Source organism: Pelodiscus sinensis, chromosome 4, assembly GCF_049634645.1.
Source record: "Pelodiscus sinensis isolate JC-2024 chromosome 4, ASM4963464v1, whole genome shotgun sequence".
Lineage (NCBI taxonomy): Eukaryota > Metazoa > Chordata > Testudines > Trionychidae > Pelodiscus > Pelodiscus sinensis.
Genome location: NC_134714.1, coordinates 131,492,508 through 131,509,907, shown reverse-complemented (window position 1 = coordinate 131,509,907; position 17,400 = coordinate 131,492,508). Strand labels below are relative to the sequence as shown.

Sequence of the window (17,400 nt, the reverse complement as noted above, 5' to 3'; positions counted from 1 at the left end):
CCACATTGCTCAGAGCCTGGTGACAGGGTCTGGACTCAGCTGCCCGCGGTTGGCTCCTCTCCTGGGCTGCTGCCTGGACGTGACGGTTCGCGGCTGGGCTGGTCTCCCTGCCGAGGTCCTGCAGCCCCGCCCCTCCCGGATCCTCTGCAGAGCCAGCTCTGCGGGGGCTTGGCCTGGAGGCTCCCCCCAGGCTCTCGGAGCAGCAGCGGCTGCTCCTCTGCGCTGCCCCTGAGCCGATGGAGAAGACCGGCCGGCAGCACCTGCTGGCCGCCCTCAAGCAGCTGGAGGGCCGGGAGCTGAAGGAGTTGCGGGCCAAGCTCAGCCAGGTGTGGCTGAGGAGGGGGCAGGAGGGCGGGGAGCCGCCGCGGGGAGCCGCGCCCTTCCAGCCCTCCCCGTGGCGGGCGGTGGAGGTGACCGCGGAGGGGCTGAGCGCGGAGCACCGGGCCGACCTGGCGGAGGAGCTGGCCGGGCTGCTGGCCGCTTACGAGGCGCAGCGCCGGGAGCAGCGAGCGGCCGCCTCCGGAGCCCGGCGCCGCCTGCTCGGCGCCTTGAACGAGCTGGGGGAGGACGAGCTGGGGCGGTTCAAGGTCCAGCTGGCCGACGTGGGGCGGAGAGGGGGCTACAACCCCATCCCCTGGGGCCTGCTGGGGCGAGCGAAGCCGGCCGAGGTCGCGGCGGTGCTGGTCGGTCACTACGGGCTGCGCGGGGGCCTGGAGACGGCCGGGGAAGTGCTCGGGGCCATCCGACGGGGGGAGCTGGCCGGGGCGCTGGCCGAGGCGCGGGCCGCTTACGAGGAGCGATGCCGGGGGCAGAGCCAGGCTCTCGCCGGGGTGCGAGAGATGCAGGCGCGGGCCCTGGGCAGCTTGGGCGAGGAGAGTCTCCGGAGGATCCGGGAGAGAGCGGCCGAGACCCCTGGCCCCCGCGGCGGGCAGGAGAGAGCCGCGGTCCTGGACGAGATCGAGGAGCTGGTCAGCGCCTACGGGGAGGGCCAAGCCATGCGGCTGAGCCAGGAGATGCTGAGAGCCGTGAAGCCGGGACCCCTGGCCGAGCGGCTAGCGGAGGCCGCCGGGATCGGTAAGGGAGACCTGGCCCGACTGCGCTGCGCCCCTGGGAGCCACGGCGACGCCAGATGTTCGCCGCCGGGAGGCAGGTGCCGATCCCCTCCCCTTGGGCTCGGGCCCTGGCCCTGCGCTCGGCTGCGGTGCCTCGTGCGACGCCGCTTTCGCCGGGGCTTCCCCAGCGAAAGTGGAACTGGAACCCCAGTGCCTGCTGCCGGCGAGCGCCGCTTCCCCTTTTCGGTGTCCGTGCGAACACTGCCGCAGAGAACTGACTCGGGCGTGCTGGCCGGGCCAAATCCCCGCCCCCGAGCCTGGGCCAGACATCAGTTGGGAGAGAGGGGAGAGCCAGCCAGCCAGCCAGTCACTCCCCTTCCCCCAGATGTGTTAGGGCTGGGAGGGGCATGACCCTGTGCTCAGCTAAACCCTCCTCCGCTGGAGTCTGATTGGCTCTGGATCAGCCCTGAGGGAGGGGCTGTGTTTTTAACTCCTGGATTTCTCGGTAGGGGGTGCTCCAGGGATCAGGGCAGGAGCTTTGGCTGGGGAGGGAGGGAGAGATCCTGGCCATGCTGGCTCCGAGTCCACCCTCTGCCAGCAGGGGGCGCTGTAGGGGCTGGCACAGATGCTCTGGCTGGGATGGATCCTGGCTATTCTGGCTCCAGTCCACCTTCTGCCAGCAGGGGGCGCTGTAGGGGCTGGCACAGATGCTCTGGTTGGGGGGGGATCCTGGCTATTCTGGCTCCAGTCCACCTTCTGCCAGCAGGGGGCGCTGTAGGGGCTGGCACAGATGCTCTGGCTGGGGGGGGATCCTGGCTATGCTGGATCCAATCCATCTTCTGCCAGCAGGGGGTGCTGTAGGGGCTGGCACAGATGCTCTGACTGGGGGTGGATCCTGGCTATGCTGGATCCAATCCACCTTCTGCCAGCAGGGGGCGCTGTAGGGGCTGGCACAGATGCTCTGGTTGGGGGGGGATCCTGGCTATGCTGGATCCAATCCACCCTCTGCCAGCAGGGGGCGCTGTAGGGGCTGGCACAGATGCTCTGACTGGGGGTGGATCCTGGCTATGCTGGATCCAATCCACCCTCTGCCAGCAGGGGGCGCTGTAGGGGCTGGCACAGATGCTCTGGCTGGGGGGTGGATCCTGGCTATGCTGGCTCCAATCTATCTTCTGCCAGCAGGGGGCGCAGTAGGGAGTGGCACAGATGCTCTGGCTGGGGGTGGATCCTGGATATGCTGGATCCAGTCCACCCTCTGCCAGCAGGGGGCGCTGTGCCCCCAGTAACTCCAGTCCCAGCTTGTCCCCTGTGTCAGCTGGAAACCCAGCCCCATGGGTCAAGCTGTACCAGAGCTGCCTGGCCTGGCCTGCCCCTTTCTGTGGCAGAGCAGCCTCACGGCAGCCGGGACAGCAATCCCGCCAAGCCGTGCCGAGCTGGAACAGTGTTTCCTCTCTGCAGCAGGGGACGGACCCGACGGAGAAGACCACCCCAAGGGGCAGCAGCAGAAATGTGCGTGGTGCAGGACAGAGGAGGTAGGAAGGAGGCCCTGATGTTCTGTGCCTCCAGCTGGCTGTTGGGAGGAATTTACCCAGTGGGGTTGGGGCAGGACTCCAGGCTTCTATCTCCAGCTGTGGGAGGAGAGTGGGGGGCTAGTGGGTTGGAGTAGCAGGGCTGGGAGACAGGACACCTTGGTTTTCTCCCCTGTTCTGGGAAGAGAGTGGGGTCTAGTGGTTAGAACTGGCGGAGACCTTGGAGTTAGGAGGTCTGGGCAATGTTCCTTCTAATTTTTCCCATTCGTGGAATAAATTTTGTTACGTGCACAGAGGCATGTGAGGATGTGCACCACCAGTAGGAACACGCTGTGGGCTCCCTGCTAATCAGCTGGGCAGCATTTAAATTTCTCCTGGGAGGCTGCCCAAGTGCTCAGCTTACAGGGACTACAGGTGGCGGGTTTCATTGCTAGCTCTGGGAGGGCCATGGGGGTCTAGCGGGTAGGGAAAGGAGCTGTGAGTCAGGACTCCAGGTTTCTGTTCACAGCTGTGGGAGGGGAGTGGGGAGTAATGGTTAGAGTGGGAAAGGAGCCAGGACTCCTGAATTTTATTACCTGATGAAATTAAGTCCCCCCTTCAGCCAGCTGCACAGGAGCGGAAGTTAGTTGGTACAACTCTCCCGCAGAGCTCCTGCCTGAGACAGGGGGGTCTCAGTCACCTGGGAAAGGCTCCAGGGGAAGAACTGACCATGGGTCTGGAATCCAGTTGATCAGAGACCTGCCGGCTGTGCTGCCAGGGTGTCAGGGCAGGGAACCGGCCCCAGCTGAACACCTGGCCACAGCTGCACAGGGTTCTCTCAGCTGGAAGCTCTGTTCCCTGGGGCGTTGCCTTGACACCAGCACCTGTGTTTTAGGATCTGCCAGAAGTGAAGCCGGAGCTTGTGCTAGGGACGGGAGAGAAGCCAACCTCCTACAGGTAAGAGCTGGCTGGAGTGACCCGGGGGCTTCTCATTAAGATGCTGGCCTGGGGTGGAGGAGACTGGAGTTGAACTCTGGCTTCTGAGCCAGAACCCTGCCCTGTCAGGCTCCCCCATGTTATAAAAGCTCCTCCGCCCACCGGTGCCACAGTGGCAGGTGTCTGCACAGCCAGGAGACAGACAGCCAGGACTGGCATTAGGGGTAGCAAGTGGGGCAAAGGCCCAGGGCCCCCTGGCCAGGCTCTCGGATGTATGTTGGCAATGGGAGGGCTCCCGAAACCTGACCAGAGCCACCAGGGCCTGCAGTATCCCCCTGTAAAATGAGGAGAATGATCCACTGTTCCCTGCGATGTGTTTGTGCAGCGCCTAGCACAACGGGGCCCTGGTCTCAGCTGGGGTCTGTGTGAAGCCTGCCCCAACGGGGCCCTGATCTCAGCCGGGGTCTGTGTGAAGCCTGCCCCAACGGGGCCCTGGTCTCAGCTGGGGTCTGTGCAGCACCTAGCACAACGGGGCCCTGATCTCAGCCGGGGTCTGTGTGAAGCCTGCCCCAACGGGGCCCTGGTCTCAGCTGGGGTCTGTGCAGCGCCTAGCACAACGGGGCCCTGGTCTCAGCTGGGGTCTGTGCAGCGCCTAGCACAACGGGGCCCTGGTCTCAGCTGGGGTCTGTGCAGCGCCTAGCACAACGGGGCCCTGGTCTCAGCTGGGGTCTGTGCAGCGCCTAGCACAACGGGGCCCTGGTCTCAGCCGGGGTCTGTGTGAAGCCTGCCCCAACGGGGCCCTGATCTCAGCCGGGGTCTGTGCAGCACCTAGCACAACGGGGCCCTGATCTCAGCCGGGGTCTGTGTGAAGCCTGCCCCAACGGGGCCCTGGTCTCAGCTGGGGTCTGTGCAGCACCTAGCACAACGGGGCCCTGATCTCAGCCGGGGTCTGTGTGAAGCCTGCCCCAACGGGGCCCTGGTCTCAGCTGGGGTCTGTGCAGCGCCTAGCACAACGGGGCCCTGATCTCAGCTGGGGTCTGTGCGGAGCCTTTCCCAACAGGGCCCGTTCTGGTGCACCCCCGCAATGCCCACACCGACAATGGAGATTAATGCACCTGCGGCGAGCGGAGCAGGAGACTGGCTAGTTCCATCTCTCACTGATTAATTAGATGACTTGATCCCCTCCCCCTTTCTCCCTGCGCCGTGCAGGTTTCACCTCCCTGGGGCAGGCTCCTTCCGTTGCTCAGAAACCGAACTGGGGTTCGTGGTGAGGGCTGCTGTGACCGTCCAGTACGGCTACGACTCCTGGGCTCGGCGGCTGGGCGCCTCTGAGAGGCAGCAGTGGATGGTGGCCGGCCCGTTGTTCAGCATCCGGGCGGAACCGGCCGGGGCCGTGGCTGCCGTGCACCTCCCGCACTTCCTGTGCCTCGCAGGCGCGGCGGACGAGAGCAGTAAGTGGATTCTAAGCTTTGGCTAAGCCCCGGGGACGCTGGGAAGAGGCTGGGGACAGAGCAGACACAGGGCTCTGGTTTCTGTACACTGAGGTGCCTTCAGTTGTACCACTCCCAGCGCCAGGCATGGAGCCCCGGAGCCTGGCTCCCAGTCCCCCCTCCCAATTCTCTAGACCCCACTGCCCTCCCGGCACCAGACATGGAGCCCCGGAGCCTGGCTCCCAGTCCCCACTCCCAATACTCTAGACCCCACTGCCCTCCCGGCACCAGACATGGAGCCCTGGAGTCCTGGCTCCCAGTCCCCCCTCCCAATACACTAGACCCCACTGCCCTCCTGGCACCAGACATGGAGCCCTGGAGTCCTGGCTCCCAGTCCTCCCTCCCAATACTCTAGACCCCACTGCCCTCCCGGCACCAGACATGGAGCCTCGGAGTCCTGGCTCCCAGTCCTCCCTCCCAATACTCTAGACCCCACTGCCCTCCTGGCACCAGACATGGAGCCCTGGAGTCCTGGCTCCCAGTCCCCCCTCCCAATACACTAGACCCCCCAGAGCCCGGGGTAGAACCCCTGAGTCTTGGCTGCCTTGCCCCGCTCTTCGGGAAGCAACGCGGAGCCTCCTTTTCCTTCTCCTCCCGCGACAGGCCGAGCAGCTGTTCTGTCGCAGCTGCAGGTCGCTCACATTGCTGACGGGGGGCTGACCCTGGAGGAGCCGGCCCAGGTGAGGCCGTTCCACGCCGTGCTGGAGAACCCCAGCTTCTCCTTCGTGGGGGTGCTCTGGAGACCCCTCTGCGCCATCTTCCCCTTCATACCCATCCACTCCGTGGGGCTCATCTACCGGGTGCTCCAGGCTGCTGACATCACCCTCCACCTCTACCTGATCCCCAACGACCGCTCGCTCATACAGGTACCGGGAACCCGCCGCACAGCCGGGGTGCGCTGGCGCCGCCAGCCCTGGCAGGGCACAGAGGGGGTGAGAACCCCCGTGGGCAGGGGGCGCTTGTGGGACCACTAGCGACGTGTGGGGCTCTCTGCTGATTCATCCTCAGGAGGAATCCAGCTCTCAGAACGTGGTTTTTTTTTTTTGGCCCTTTTTCTCCGTGTCAGTGACTGGGCTGTGGGCAGTCATGCCTAGCGGTTAGAGCAGGAGTCAGGGCTAGTGGTTGGAGCAGGCGTCCGAAAAGGAGGCAGAGGCCAAGTGCCAGGGCTGAAGTGAGAACTCGCAGCTGAAGGTCAGGACTGAGTTCCCGGGAATAAAGTGAAGCAGGGGGCACGGCTGGAGTGGTGCCGGAGCTGCGGGAGCCTTTAAATTGTCACCAGGGTGCCGCCCCACATGGCTCTGAGGAGATGTGGTCTGCACGGCGCTAAAGGCTGAATTCCTGGGCCCTGCCCCTTGAGGCCAAGGCTCCACCCCTTTTGGGGGCCTCCCGCACCTTGCCTCACGGCCCGCGGTGGCTGCCTGCCCCACTGATCTTCCCTGGCTTGGTGACAAGTCCCCTCCCGCTGTGTGAGGTGAGCCAGGGCTTCCCAATCCAGGGGCAGCCTTCCCCCATGTTGTGTCTCTTGGCCAGTCTCTCTGGGACACACCTGTGTTTGAACCCTTCTAGGCCGTGGATGACGAGGAGAGAAAGCACCGGTCCATACAGGTGCTGAAGCCCCCTCAGACAAAGCCCCTCTACTTCGGCTCCCATTACACCGTGTCCAGTTCCTTGGACTTAGAGGTGACCCCTGAGGTAAGTCTAAAGGATGAAAACCCCCGACTGCCGGCTCGACAGACGGAGCAAGAGCGTGTTGCTAGGTCTCACCCCCGGCCTCTCCTCGCTAAGCTGGTTGAAACGTTTCCGGAGGAGCCAGATGCTGACCGGACAACATTCAGAATATGGCCTTGTCCCTCTACACAAAAACCGAACTTAATTGTTTCCATAAAGTCAGACTGTTTGATGTTTTCATTTCAAAATGTGTATTCTATTATGACAGAAAATCGACACTTCCCTTCCCGACTCCTCTTCCCATTTACACAGGGTTGTCCTTTCTGGCTGTCCTCTTCCTGCTGACCGTTCTTTGCTAGTCGGCGTTCCACTCTTAGCACATGTCCAACCGGCTGAAACGGGCGCTCTGCAGCCGATCCATGAGAATCCCACTTTCTCCTTCCTCCTTATTTCTTCCCTGTCTACCCTCCACTTATCTCCCATCCTCCTCAGTTCCATGCTGGGGTCTTCTTTTCCCTGCTGGAGGCCTCTCTCCCTTGGCACGGAGTGTACTTCCCAAGCCTACTAATTCCTCTGAGGCAACAACTCTCCTGAAACTTCAGTCAGCTCTTGCTCCCACCTTCTCTGCATCATTTCAGTTTTTTCTGTGGTTACCTTCAAACCCGGGTCTTCAAACTCTGACGTCCACCCTGACAGCATGTTTATCAATGCTGATTTGCTGTCAGCCAGAGGGTTTGTCAGCAAATATTTGTTTTCTCTGTGTACCCAGAACCCTGCATCATCTCAATCTCATATAAAAACTCTCAAAACGATCCCCGTAGCTCCTGAACCTCACTGCAGCTCCTCTAGCATCTCTGTTCTTGCCGTCCCTCTCCCGTCCCGTTCCATGCTCCAAACACCATCTCCCACAGACTCCATCCTGCTTTTCAAGGCCAATACGTTTTACGTTGCAGTTAGGGCCGCTAGCTATCATGGTATCAGACTGCTGTTTGTTTGCGAATATTGAGTCTGTGGTGCCCTTTCTCAAGCCATGAGGCTCCTCTTCTGTATTTCCCTCACCTTCCACCTCAGCCTGGTCTCCAGATCTCTCTCAAGGACTTCGAGAGGTTGACTTAGCAGCGTGATGCTGCAGTAGGTTTGGGATGATTGGCATCACTCGTACCCTGCTGAAGTATTGGGAATCAGGGCTCAGGTAGTCTTGCGTAATGGTCAGAGCAGGAGTCATAGCTAGTTCCAGTGTAAGGGCTGGAACTGGAGGAGAGGCAAGGCTCAGGTCTGAGCAGGAACAAGGTCAGAATTGGAGCAGGTGTCGGGAAGAGAGTTGGATACTGATTGCAGGAGGCAGGGAAGAGTCACTTTCAAACCGGCAGCAGCCGGGAGTCTGTGCGGCCAATGGGTTCTAGAGACGCATCCTTGGGTACTAACGTGGAGGCATAATCAATCCCATCCAGGCCTCTGGTGTCCTAGCGTGTTCCCAGCAATCACACGGCGATCTGTGAAGACCCTTCACTCTAGTATGTCCAGCTACATTGATCATACGAACTGTTATCTTCCCTTCACCAGCTGCCTTGCCATTGTCCACCTTGCCCAGGGCTGCTTCTCTCTGCAGAGATCGATGCCCTCTGAGGTTTCCTCATCACTTCTGGCCCTGCTTGCCCTCCTGGGATCCTCTTCTCATTTGGAAATATTTCCCCCCCAGTAGCACGAGGGCTCATCTCCTCACTGAACCCGTCCTTCCTGCAGAAAGATTGCGTCACACATTGGGTTTCATTCTTCCTCTTTGTGACCAACTCCAAACGCAATTTCCTTCCATCTCCTTCCTCCAGTTTTCTGCAAAATTCCTCTTCTGCAGTGTCTCTTGATTTAGCAACTGCCCTTTCAGCCTCCTTTATTTTTTTGGCGTTAGCATTTTTGATGGTCTCATTATTGCAAGTTGCTACCTCAAGCTTTCTTTCTTTTCATATGTTCACTTATCAAAGCATGGTCCAAACTTTGCTTCTACCCTTAGTTATAGCAAAACAAACACAAGCAAATGAGGTAATATTAAAATATATTGAGTTGAGTAGAGAGATCTTTCCATTTCCAAACAAAGGCAGCACATGACTCATTGGCTGGAAAGTGAAGCTAAATAAATTCAGACTAGAAATAAGGTGGAGGTTTTTACCACTGACGGTAATTCACCCCTGAGGCATTCAAAGTGGCCGCCTGCCCACTAAGCAGTGAGAACAAGTGCTAAACTGCCCAGTTGCTGAGATGCCTTCCCACGGTTCCCCGTGTTTGCCTAGAAGAATGGATTACTTCTCCCACAATGCACCAGGAGAGAATTTTCAGTGCAAAGCACCATGGGATATTCCCCCAGCTGTCCGAGTTACCCTCGCAGGTGAGCACAGCTCCAGAGAGGACACAGTGAATTGGTGCCAGAAAGTGAGCGTGCCCAGTGTTTGGGACAGGAGTCATGCCTAGTAGTTGGAGCAGTAGTCAGTGGCCAAAAATCAGAGCCCAGGACTAGCACAGGAGTCGGCACGGGGCAGGACATGGCAGTGGGGCTGCTCACACCCAGGCTAGATTAACTCTGTGTTCTGTCTCCGGTGCCAGCCACGCCGCAGCATAGACTTGCCCCAAGGGCTGGGTTTGGGAACAGGTGCATGGGCAACCCTCTGTAACCTCTCACCTTTAGCTCCCAAAGGCACCACTGTGCACTATTATGTAGCTGCCACCCACTAATGAATTAGGCAAGGACCCCAATGAGTAATTGAGGCCTGGTGCTCCCTGCATTCCAGGGCCAGGGAGGGTCTCCTGAGAATCCCGTCTCTCCACTAGGAAGTGGAATTTCGCTACATGAGTCCAGAGGACCAGCAGCCGTTCATGGAAATCTACACCAGGGGCATGACGGAAGGGCTGAAACTCGTCTTAGTGATGAAGGGCTACGGGGAAGTTCTCTGGAAGGTCTGGGTGAGACCAGGTGGGGACCGCCTTTGGGTCTGTGTTTCTACAGTGCCGAGCATGGGAGCAGGGATCGATAATAGGGCGTTCTTTCAATGGGCGAGCTATAACACTTTGGTCCGTTGATGTGGGGGTCCAAAGGGGGCAGCTGACCTGGGGCATGGTGATTTAAAAGGCCCAGGGCTTTCAGCCCTGCAGCTGCTGTGGATGTGCCCATCTTATCAGAAGCCTGGCATGTATGTTGGCAACCCCCCGCCCCTGAGTGTTCCAAACCCAGGGACTCCATGGCCCATCCTATGTAGCCATTCAGACCTCAAAGACCCCCCTGGGATGTAACATGTCCAGTACAAGTGGGAGTTGATTCCGATGAGCAGTTTGACTGATCTTCTCTCTGTTTCTTTCCTAGAGGACGTGATGCTTTTGGGTTCCTCCTCTGAAAAGTTTAAAGGTCAGTTCTCAGCAAGAGAACCCAGGAGTCCTGACTCCCCATCTCCCTCCACACGTGACCCCCTTCCACTCCCAGAGTCTGGAGTAAAACCCAGGAGTCCTGACCCAAGCCCCGCTCACAGTAAACCACTAGCCCCCACTTCCGTCCCAGAGCCTCTTCGAGGGGGAGCTTAGATCCTGATATAAACCACGAATCTCTGAACTCAGTGGTGGGCAACGGAGGCTAGCGAGTGGGCCGTATGCGTGGGCCTCCTTCAGCTCAGTGGGCTGCAGGATTGTTGGAACCAAGACGATCTCTTGGGCTATGGCAGTTTTGTTCCCTGCACTGGCATCTCTAGAATTTGCAGGGTGGCAGGTTGAACTGGAGCAGCACTGTGCCTGGATGCAGAGGGAGCGCCCAGCACTCAGAGTTGGGTGCAATCAGCCCGCACCTCACTTCATGTGCCCTGGCTTTATGTGGGTGTCACTTTTAGTAATACTGGTTGAAAAAACCATCGCAGACAGAAACCGGGGGGATTTGGAAACCCTGCGCGTGGGCAACAGTGAACAAAACGTCTCATGGGCCACACACAGAATCCCAATGGGCCACATGTGGCCTTCAGACCACAGGTAGCCTGCCCCCTCCTAACTAGTCACACTAAGTTTAGCCCTTTGTTTTCCAGGGCTTCAGAAACTGCTCCCTGAACTGCAACGAGGGTTTGGCAGGCCATGCAGCCGGAGAGAGCTTGGAATGTCACCCCCAGCTGCTTGGAGCTCGCCAGCACAGCCAGTGGATGAGGAAGCCGAGAGAGATCCCCACAGCAGTGCTACATGCAGGGCAGTGGCTAATGAGTGAGTATTGAGCAGCGGAGACAAGTGTGAAATGGACACTCCAAACTTGGCTATGCAGGTCAAACTAGACCATCGGAAGGGTCCCTTCTGGTGTTATTTATGAAACCAGAGTCGCTGCTCCTGCGACGAAGTTACTATCCCTGGCAAAGCCACACTAATGCCGAGGGTGATGGCTCCCTTACAAAATGTCTCTTGGCATCTTACAATGTATGGGCCAGAAGGAACCTTTCTGATCTAGCCTGTTCTCTACCACGCTCTCAGCTGATGATTCCTGTGTCCAGTCGCATAACTCCAGTGTTTGAGCTAGAGTTTGTCTTTCAGCAAGAGACCTCTGGAAGTGTTACAATCCATCACGGCCCATGGGTGTGGCACCAATCTTAAGGGGTCTCGTGGTTGCACCTAGGAGCTCAGTCCTGGCCCAGCCCCCATTGCTGGAGGGGCTGGCAAACCCGTTGTATATTTCTGGAGCAGAGCTGGGTAGGAAAAGTTTTCCCATCTTGTTACACATTTTGAAGATATCAGCAAATTTTCCCTTTTCCTCATGATTTGGAAAGTCAGAAGGTTTTGATTGTGACGCTATCTACCTAACTAGCTAAAGCCCCGTTTCAAATGTAAATGTTACCTTGAATGAGAACCAGAATATTTTTCTTTTCAAAAACGTTGACACAAAATGTTTCAACAATTTCAGAACTTTTCATTAACATTTTTTCTTGAGCTTCAAAGGGGTGGCTGAGTTGGTCTGCACAGGATAAACTTCAACAACAACAAATAGTCTGGTAGCACTTTATAGACTAACAACACATGTAGATGGGGTCATGAGCTTTCATGGGCACAGCCCACTTTTTCAGATGGAGATCCAACACTCCAGTCATCTGAAGAAGTGGGCTGTGCCCACGAAAGCTCATGATCCCATTTACACGTGTTGTTAGTCTATAAAGTGCTACCAGACCCTTTGTTGTGTTTAAAAATGTTTCTCCGGTCACGAAAGTCCTTCAAAAATGTTCCCACAAAAAGTTTCAGTTTCAAAGATGTGGCTCAGGTCTGTATGCAGGAATTTCTGTGGGGGGGGGGGGGGGAAGGTGCGAGCTGTGGGAGGGGCTGGTGGTTGTCCCATCCCTGTGGCCTGTCCCTGCCCCTGCGCTCGCTCCTGGGGGAGGAAGGCCGAATCAGCCCCAGCTTTCTTCCGGCCAGCCAGAGAACGGGGGAGGGAGGCTGGCAGAGCACCGCCTCTGCTTTTCCCTGGCCAAACGGAGCATGGGGGAGGGAGGCTGGGGCAATGCTCCACCCCTGCCTTTGCCAGAATTGGTCCCATGGCGGACCATGAAGGACTGTGGGGGGATGTGTTCACACCCTTTGCACCCCCACTGTGTACAGGCCTGTGGCTGTCACAGTTCAGGGCTCCTGCACCCATATTTCCTTCTGTGGTCCCTTGAGGGCACCCGCTTTAGGCTAGCTATCACCTCCTTGGACAGAGACCTGTGTCTTTCTCCATCCCGGACAGGTCCCAGTCTGCTCTGTGATATTCCCAGCATGTGTGGCTGCCTAAACAGACTAGCATCTGAGCTTTGCTTTCTCCTCAGAGGAGATGAACAACAGAATTGCCAGCAGGTATAAGTTACTGCACAGCCCTTTATAAGCAAGCACAGCAATTCATAAAGGGAAAGCAATAAAGTACAAACATATTAACTTCAATTCAAGTTCCTAGATGCAGGCTACAGGCTTCCCAGAAGTTACCCGTCAGTAGGCCAAAATCCTTCCAACCCTGCCCAGGAAAGATTGGTGGCCCCTGAAAGTCCTTTCTGCTTGTTGGAGCAGGAAAAAGGCTTTGCGTGAGTTTGAACTATCCAGTGGTTTTGGAAGTATGGGTCACGACCCAGCTGTGGGTTGTGGAATGCCAGGCACTGGGCTTTGCAGTAGGGTGTCCAGGTGAGAGGGGGTTGCCAAGGCAGCCTTCCTGCCTGTCCTGGCACCATGGACCACACTGCACCCCAGAAGTGGGACGCACTGCCCTCCTCCTGAGCACTGGCTCCATGCTCTCATTGGCTGGTTCCTGACCAATGGGACGTGGGAAGGACAGTGCCTGCGTGTGAGAGCAGCGTGCAAAGCCCCTCGCACACCTCTGCCTAGGACTCAGACCTGCTACTGGCTGCTTCCAGAACACAGTGTGGTCCGAGGTGCCAGGACCGACAGGAGGCCAGCCTTGGAATCCCTGCTGACGGGGAGTTGCTGAGGTAAGCCCATGTCTGGTCTGGTGCCCCAGCTCTGAGCCCTCTCCGGCACCCCCAACCCCTCAATCCCAGCCCCACCCCAGAGCCCACACTCTCGTCAAAAGACATAATTCCAGTGGGTCACGGGCATCGACAGTTGTCTTCAACTGGGTCATGAGAAGAAAAGTTTGAAAACTGCTGAGCTAGGCTATGCCGGCCTGTCTAGTGGGTGATGCTTCTCTGGAAGTGCGACAACATGTACGTGTGCAGACACACACTTTTCTCAGTTCCTGGCAGGGCTGTGGCTCGCTTCCCGCATGGAATGGCATATGTTCTCTGATCCACAGCACCATATGAATGGGGGCGGCGGCGTGTCTGTGGTCTGTACAGTCCAGTCTCTGACAGTGCTGGGGCCAGGGCCTTCAGAGGAAAGTATGAGTCGTAACCTTCCCGTGACCTTGTATCTCATCCTGCTCTCTAATAGCGAGAGATCATCTGAAGCCCAGTCATGGGGCTTGTCCCTTCCAAAACAGTTCTCATCAGTTAGCATAACTCTGGATAGTCTTGATTGCAGTGGGGCTGTTGCTCTCTTGGCCCCAAGATATGAAAGAGACAAGGTGGGTGAGGTTATAGCTTATATTGGCCCAGCTTCTGTTGGTGAGAGAGAGAACCCTTCAGAAGACTTCTGTATGGCTCAAAAACTTGTCTTTTTCTCCAAGGCTATGTCTACACTACTAAGTTTTTGTGCAAAAACTGGCAAAGTGTCCACCCCTCAAGCACGTTTTTGCGCAAAAAAAATGACAGTCAAGTGACAGGACAGAGGGCTTTTTCTGGTAGAGTTATTCCTCTCCCCGCGTGGAATAACTCCTTTTTGTGCTACAACCCTTGCGCAAAAAGGTGTGTGTGGATGTTCCGCTGGGGTTTCTTGCGCAAAAAGAGCCTATCACAAAAAGCACAGGTGCTCTGATGGCCATTCTATGAATGGCCATTAGAGCTTTCTTGTGCAAAAGTGTCCATGCAGCATGAACGCGCTCTTCCGCAAAAGCACAATGCGCTTTTGAAGTGTGGATGCGCTTTTGTTCAAGAAGTTTTTGGGGAAGATCTCTTCTGCAAAAAGCTTCTTGCGCAAAAACCCTGCAGTGTAGACAAAGCCCAAGAGAAGCTGATCTAATAAAAGATACAGGCTGAACCTCTCTAGCACCCTTGGTACCTGACCAGTGCCAAACCAGAGAATTTGCTGAACCACAGGCGGTCAGTATTGTCTCGCACCATTACCTACTCTTTCACAGTGTGCTGGGCTCTTAGAATACATTTAATGGTAAATTAGAGCTAAATAACAGCACAGAAAACTGAGAGCCAGGACTGGTGTCTGTAAACAAACTTTATGGGACTGCAGGAAGCTTGGCCACACCCTTAATAAGTGGGCATCCAGCTAATTCAAATCATGCCGGGCCGCGGATGTTGCCAGACTAGAGAGGTTTAACCTGTGATTCTGTTCCATTCCAGGCCCTGTGACTGGCCAGCAATGGTGTCGAGTGGGGACTCCTGGGAAGTGATTCAGCGGCTGAGAAGCAAGTTAACAAGAATCCTCCAGAGCGACGTGGAGGCCGTGATCAGCGCTGCCGACGCCCACCTCCTCCTCACGCCGGCAGAGTATCGTACCCTGAACCAGCTGGAGGATCCAGGCAGCAGGGTGGCCACACTGATTGAGATGGTGCTGGCCAAGGGGGAACAGGCCCATCAGCTATTCTTGAACTGCATGAGACACCTGGGTTTCACCTTCCCTGGCCTGGAGCCCATCGTCGCCGAGTTACAAACGGGTGAGATTCACCACCGGCACTTACATGTTTTATGAAGTTAAAAATGAACATGGGTTTTGATCGGAGCCAGATCCTGCATCCTTTGAGAGGACAAACTTCCCATTGACCAAGCCGAGTCAGGCTGCTCAGGGCTTGAGTTAAGGCTTATTGCGACGGGAACACTGTAACATGGTGAAGGATGCATGGGAAATAAAGGCCCCTCTCTGGATTGCTGCAAATCCTGCAGAAATAGCTCCCACAAGTGGTACAATGTTGGAACTGCAGAGAGGGAAGCTGTTGTAGTGACTGCAGAAAACTGATAGAGATGCAGCTGTGTTAGTCTGGAAGACAAAGATTCTAATTATCTCTCTCATTACAAAGATAGCTTCCCCAATTATCACCCCTAATGTCATTACCTCACAGACACTAACCTTCCCCCCTCACACCCACTCTGTTCTAAAATTTGATTTGTCAATTTTATGTGTTCACTTTTTTTGATTGAATCACTTTGGTATGTATGGTTGTGCCAATTTTCTTCCACATATTGGTCTGAGGAAGTGGGTCTGGCCCACGAAAGCTCATCACCTAATAAACCATCTTGTTAGTCTTTAAAGTGCTACATAGTCCTGTTTTTTGTTGCAGAAAACTGGTGGGGCCTCTCCTTTGTGATTGGCTATAAGCCCAAAAGGCATAGGTGGCTTAATGGTTTCTTCTGGTCTCCAACAGGCTTCCAAGCTGACGTGGTTATTCCCAGGCCCGGGGCACAGACAGAAGGCCCAGAGTTCAACTCCAGTCTCCTCCGTCCCAGCCCAGACAGTGCGGAAGGTAAGATATGGAGCTGTAGGTGCAGGAGCGGCCTGAGGACGGCTGCGGCAGCTGGCGCCCCAGACAGAAGGCGCGATCAGCGCCCCCGCCTGCATGACCGTCAATGGCCATGATGTCATCATTGGGCGCCTAGTCTGCCTATGCTCACAGGCTGCCCCTGTGTAGGTGCAATATGTCTGACTTACAATGGGCAGACCCCCTTGGGTAGAAGAAGCAGAGAAGGGGAGGTGGAGAAGGTTTCCTCTTGTCCTGGTCAGAGCTTAGGTTCTCGGGGGAGGCGAACAGCATGAGCCGCTGTATCAGTTCACTGCTTTCTGGTGTCTTCTCTTCAGGGGAACATTTTGTGGATCGGCACCGAGCAGCGCTGATTCAACGGGTCTCCATGGTGGATGGGGTCTTGGACATGCTGTGTGGCACTGTGCTGGACAGCGAGCAGTACCAGAACATCCGAGCCGAGAGAAGCAACCCAGAGAAGATGCGCAAGCTGTACGAGCTCATGCCGAGCTGGAATCGGGTCTGCAAGGACCAGCTCTACCAGGCACTGAAGGCCAAGCAAAAGTTCCTCATTGAAGACCTTGAGGGGAAGTGAATGCAATGAATTATCCCTCCTCCTGGAATGGCTTTGCCTAGAGTTTAGGCCTACGGTGCTAGAGTTGTGTGCAGTCGGCACGTACCTCACTCCATGTGCATGTCACGTTAGTAACATGGGTAGGAGCAAAACCTACGCGAACAGAAACCAGTGGAACCTGGCAACCCTGAATATGGGCAACAGTAACAAAATGTCTCATGGGCCATGCACAGAATGCCAATAGGCCACATGCGGCCTGAGGGATGCCCACTGCTGTTCCAGTGCCATGTGCATTCACTGTCTGACCTCAGCCTCTCTAGAGAGGAATCGTAACAATTCACCGTGAAAGCAAAGCACAATCCATCTCTTTCATTACCCAAAAGGAGGCCCTTTCTTTTTAGGCTTGGAAGGATTCGATTTTTATCCGTCTGTCAGAAAATGTCAATTTCATCTCACACAGATTGATGTAAAAATATTTCCATTTATAATCACCAAAATGGACAGAGAGGCAAAAGAAGACAAAAGCTGATTACATTGACTTTAAGGATATTTCTTTGTCTAGTTTGAAGTTTGATTTTTATATGAATGGTTATAAACGTTAACTTTCTGAATCGCAATGTTTACTGTCCTTAATTACTGTCTGACCCACTGCTACGCACACAGTTTTCTGCAACTGTGAAAATCTGAGCAGACAAAAATAGGAAAAAACGGTGTAGACCATACTTTTGTGCAACTTTGGAGATTTTAAATGGATAAAAATAGGGGAAAAAAAACTTAAAAAGCAATGTCGACATTATCTTATAAATCCCTTCAAATTCTGCCAAGCCAATTTTTTTTTTCAGACTGGATATATAGCCCAGTGGAAACTCTAAGTCCTGAAAATAGAGCGTTTAAAGAGAAGTTCTGACCAGACATACGTGGTCCAATCACAGGTGTGTCATAGATATGTCAGTTCCTTACTAACAGGTACATGGGGATATCCACAGATCTCTAACCACAAAAGAGCTCTGGCAATACACCTCATTAGTAAGGCGAGGTACCTCAAATAAAGAAAAAGGGATAAAACGCTCCTAGCTGTGCATCAGCTGTAGCGGTATCAGCCCATCTTATTATGTCAGAGGGTCTT

At 55.8% G+C, this 17,400-nt stretch overlaps 1 protein-coding gene across 1 annotated transcript; it reads left to right on the top strand.

The window, feature by feature from the left end:
* Positions 1-17,052, top strand: LOC102460264 (uncharacterized). The gene is made up of 12 exons (XM_075928931.1): positions 1-1,074; positions 2,511-2,584; positions 3,456-3,517; positions 4,706-4,947; positions 5,590-5,852; positions 6,553-6,678; positions 9,475-9,616; positions 10,004-10,045; positions 10,707-10,875; positions 14,589-14,902; positions 15,608-15,706; positions 16,039-17,052. Exons 1-12 carry the CDS (start codon positions 237-239, stop codon positions 16,293-16,295), a joined length of 2,628 nt encoding a protein of 875 aa, XP_075785046.1. The 5' UTR covers positions 1-236; the 3' UTR covers positions 16,296-17,052.
* Positions 17,053-17,400: the final 348 nt, after the last annotated feature.